Below are 4,466 nucleotides of genomic sequence, written 5' to 3'. Positions count from 1 at the left end.
ATATAGGAGTCTAAGGAGTCACAATATAATCAGAGTCGACATAACAATAATAATGTAAGGGCACAATAATAACAATAGTGGGATTGGTCTATCGCTCTGCAACCTTGGTGATGCTTCCGCTGCTAGGGTTATCGCATAATCCCGTTGCCCCTTTCCCTTGCACCCTCGGCTTCTCCAGCCTTCGGCGCCGCTGATCTCCACCACATGGCCCTGCAGTCAGGAGGGGTGGGCTCCGCCCCCCCTCCCTCTTCAGATCCCTCTCCTGACAAGCCCGTAAATGCAGAAGTTTCAGTCGGTCAAGGCCCTGACCCAACTGATGGCCCTCATTCAGATCCGGTTACGGACAACAATGGAAATGCTGTTGCAGGTCAGACGGTAGACACAGACAAAGGAACAGACCAGATCCGCTCAACGTCACGGCCAAAAGCGTTCTCTGCAACATGCATCCCCAGATCTGCAGAGAGAATAAAAATAGATCTTCCCAGTGATCGTATCAACGCCCAAATCCAATACATGAGTGATCATGCACTCATAGGTAAGTTCCTCGGATTCTGGCCAACTGAAAAGGCCTTGTATGGATGGATAGCCTCCAAATGGAAGCCTAAGGGTCAAGTCTCCCTGCAGCTAGGCCCTAAAGGTTTTTTCACTGCTATCTTCACCTGCCTGGAAGACAAAACCCGCATCTTCGAAGGAGGTCCGTATTTCTTCAACTCTGCAGGCCTATATCTCCGACAATGGAAAGCGAGGTTCGATCCAGACAAAGAGGACTTCACCTGGGCTCCGGTATGGATACGCTTGTATTCTCTTCCAGTGGAATATTGGAACGAGGAGACTTTAAAGGACATTGGCAACAGCCTAGGAGCTTTCATCAAAGTCGCTGAGGAGACCAAATACCGAAGATACACATCCTATGCCAGGATTTGTGTACACATGCATCTAACCAAAGAACTCACAGATTCGGTAAGTTTATTTCATGATGATTATGAATGGGTACAAACATTAGACTACGAGCACATTCCTTTTCGTTGTAGAAAGTGCCATGAGCATGGCCATCTCTTCAGGGATTGCCCTCTGAATCTTCAGTCGAAAGCTTCCGCTTCTGAAACCAATAAAGACGCTGAAGGATTCACGAAAGTTCCTAGCCGCAGAAAGCAAACCAAGAAACCTCCAGTTGCTCCTGCAAATCCCAAGAAGCTGGAAACTCAGAATAGCTTTGGAATCTTGTCCTCTCCAAGCTTCATGGAGGACCATGCTCTCATCCCGCCTCCAGATCCGTCCTCTTCCTCCCCTGTGCCTCCCCCCAATCCCTCAGCTCCGCCCTCTAAGTCCGCTCAATTCAGCACTCCCGCCTCAACCTCTACTAACAAACATCTCGCCTCAGATCCAGCCATACCTTCTTCAGCCATGGAGGTCGACGCTTCTCTAGCCCAGAACATTACTCAAAGGTCAGATGAGGAGGACCAGGACAAACCATCATTCATGGAGGAGGGCCCCGAAAGTGAAGATATAGGAGGTCTGGATCTACTCAAACTGGAAGCAGCATGTCGACAGAAAGATTTCAGTGATATTCCCCCAAGGGAAATCGACAGACTAGAAGGAGTTCTGATCAAAGCACAACAAAACAAATACCTTGGCATTCAGGCAGGTAGTCCTTGGGATGGAAATTTTTTTTTGAAAGACACGAAAAAACGAGGGCGCAAAACAGATTTGCAAAGGACTATCATTATTGGAGAAATGCTGGTGGATTCTGGAGAATTCCCCAAGCTGACAAGTTCTTTAAAGCTCTTCCCCATGGTTCCTCATGAAGCTAATCTCTTGGAATGTGCGAGGGCTCAACAGCCCTGCAAAACATAGTATGTTAAAAAACATGATTCAGCAAGAAAAGCCTACATTAGTCTTTCTACAAGAAACCAAAAGCAATAGCACTTTATTGGAGAAAATTCTAAATAAAGTCTGGACAGGCTGTCGTTCTGTCTCTGTGGATGCATCAGGCGCTTCTGGAGGGCTGGCAATCTTATGGAATCCTCAAATTCTCTCCCTTCAAGATTTCCATGCCTCTCACTTCTTCATTCAAGCCAATTTCCACCTCACTGGCACCAGTATCCATGGACTTCTCACTAATGTGTATTTTCCTCAAGATCTTCAAAAAAAGCTGGATCTGCTGAATACTCTCTCAGCTCTCAGCTCTAGCCGATGCCATCCCCTATGGATAAGTGGTGGTGACTTCAACATAATTACAGCGCTGGAGGAAAAATCTGGAGGTCGAGCAAGACTGGAAGGGGACAGCATTGGCTTCAAAGACTTCATATCTAGGAATCAGCTCATGGATCTTCAGACCTCGAACGGTATGTTCACATGGACCAACAAACGAAGAGGTTCTCAGCACATAGCTTCCAGACTCGATCGCTTCCTCCTGTCAGACAACGCCATCCATCTGGGCAGAGATTTCCATGCTTCCATTTTACCACAAGCAGGCTCAGACCACTGGCCTATAATGCTTCAGTGGTCGCGTCCAGAGTCAAAGAGTAACAGACCCTTCCGATTCGAATCCTTCTGGTTCTCTCATCCCAACTTCAAAGATGTAGTAATAGCTGCCTGGAAATCCTTCACTCCCCCTGCAGGAGCCAAGATGTTTCAATTTCAACAAAAGTTAAAATACCTTAAGCAAGTGCTGAAAACTTGGAATCGCACTCAGTTTGGCAACATATTCGACCAAAGGAAAGCGCTGGAGCAGCAAATGAACATGCTGCAACAATGCATCATATCAGAGGGTCGAACGGAGGATTACGCTCAACAAGAGCAGGTACTCCTTAATCAGATTGAAACACGCAGGCAGCAAGAAGAGACTCTCTGGCGACAAAAATCTAGGATCAGATGGCTCAAGGACGGGGAGAAAAATACTAAGTTCTTTCATAAGTCAACCATTCAAAGGAGAATGCATAATAACATTGCATTCATCAACAATCAACAAGGGGAGCGCCTGGAGAAGCATGAAGACATCGTACAGGAATTCCAAGATTACTTTCAGGACACTCTTAGAGAACTGCCGGGTAGCAGAAATCAAGCCATACAAAACATAGTGCAGCACATTCCTAAAATTATTAATGAGGATCACAACAATAGGCTTCTCTAGCCTATCTCCATGCAGGAAGTGGAGGACGCAATGGCCCAGCTCAAGGATGGTAAGGCGCCCGGTCCTGACGGATTCACAGCCAACTTCTTTCATGCTTTCTGGGAACACATCAAAACAGAAGTCTGGGAGCTCGTGGATGAATCTCGATCGATGCACTGGGTTCTACCTTCCCTAAATACGACCTTCATAGCGCTCGTTCCTAAAATGGAAGATTCCAAGACTCCTGATAAATTTAGGCCGATTGCATTGTGCAATGTCATCTACAAGCTAATATCCAAAGTAGTGGCGAACAGACTCAAACCTCTTCTCCCTCTCCTTATCTCGCCAGAGCAGACAAGCTATGTAGAAGGGCGCCAGATTCTGGATGGTATCATTCTCTCCCACGAAGTGATCCACTCACTCAAAATTCTGAAGAAACCAGGTATGATTCTCAAACTAGATCTCTCCAAAGCTTTCGACAAACTCAGCTGGACATATATTAAACACATCTTATTAGCATTCGGCTTCAATGCCACCTGGACTCGATGGATCATGAATCTCATTTCTTCCCCCTGCTTCTCCATCCTGCTCAATGGATCCCCTTCCCCTCCTTTTCATCCTTCTCGGGGAATCCGTCAAGGAGATCCTCTTTCCCCTTTCATTTTTGTTCTCATGGCTGAAGGATTAAGCCGCCTTCTTCACTCTGCCACTGCCTCTCAATCTTTAAAGGGTATTTCTCTGCATGGCCAATCCCCCATTACTCACCAACAGTTTGTTGATGATAATATGCTTTTTGGCCATCCTTCAGTTCAAGAAGCCTCTGCCTTCAATCGCCTGCTAAATCTTTTCTCTGATGCCTCTGGCACTTCCATTAATGCCTCCAAATCCCAACTCTTTTTTTTCAACACTCCCATTCATACCCAAAGAAATATAGCCCGGATCATGGGCTTTTCGATAGCCAAACTTCCTTCGAAATACTTGGGGGCTCCCCTGTTTGACTCTGCCATCAAACATGCCGCTTGGAGGACCCTTCTTGACAACCTAGAAGCCAGGCTTTCCTCCTGGACCTTCCACTCTCTCAACATTGCAAGCAGAATCATCCTCATCAAATCTGTCCTCCAAGCCATGCCTTTGTACTTGTTCTCAATCTTGGCTGCCCCGAAATGGGTTCTCAAAAACATTCGCAATCTTCAAAGAAATTTTCTTTGGGGCTCCTCAGGCCACAACAGAAAATGGGCCCTGGTTAAATGGTCGGAGGTGTGTCTCCCGAAATCAGCTGGGGGTTTAGGCCTAAGGGATCCCCTCCACAGCAACAACATCATGGGGGCGCGTATATGGTGGAATTGGCTCTCCA

The 4,466-nt window shown here is 46.7% G+C and overlaps 1 protein-coding gene across 1 annotated transcript; it reads left to right on the top strand.

Moving 5' to 3' along the window:
- Positions 1 to 1,867: 1,867 nt before the first annotated feature.
- LOC149147828 (uncharacterized) lies at positions 1,868 to 3,133 on the top strand. The gene has a single exon (XM_089441961.1). The coding sequence runs from the start codon at positions 1,868 to 1,870 to the stop codon at positions 3,131 to 3,133; it is 1,266 nt and encodes a 421-aa protein (XP_089298087.1).
- The last annotated feature ends 1,333 nt before the right edge of the window (positions 3,134 to 4,466 follow it).

The sequence above is a fragment of the Pinus tabuliformis genome, chromosome 9 (assembly GCF_031772625.1).
Source record: "Pinus tabuliformis cultivar Carrire ecotype Pingquan chromosome 9, CPIR1, whole genome shotgun sequence".
NCBI lineage: Eukaryota > Viridiplantae > Streptophyta > Pinopsida > Pinales > Pinaceae > Pinus > Pinus tabuliformis.
This window is presented reverse-complemented; position numbering and strand designations above follow the sequence as displayed.

Coding starts and splice junctions, on each gene's coding strand:
- LOC149147828 (XM_089441961.1), top strand. CDS start 1,868: ATGATTCAGCAAGAAAAGCCTACATTAGTCTTTCTACAAGAAACCAAA.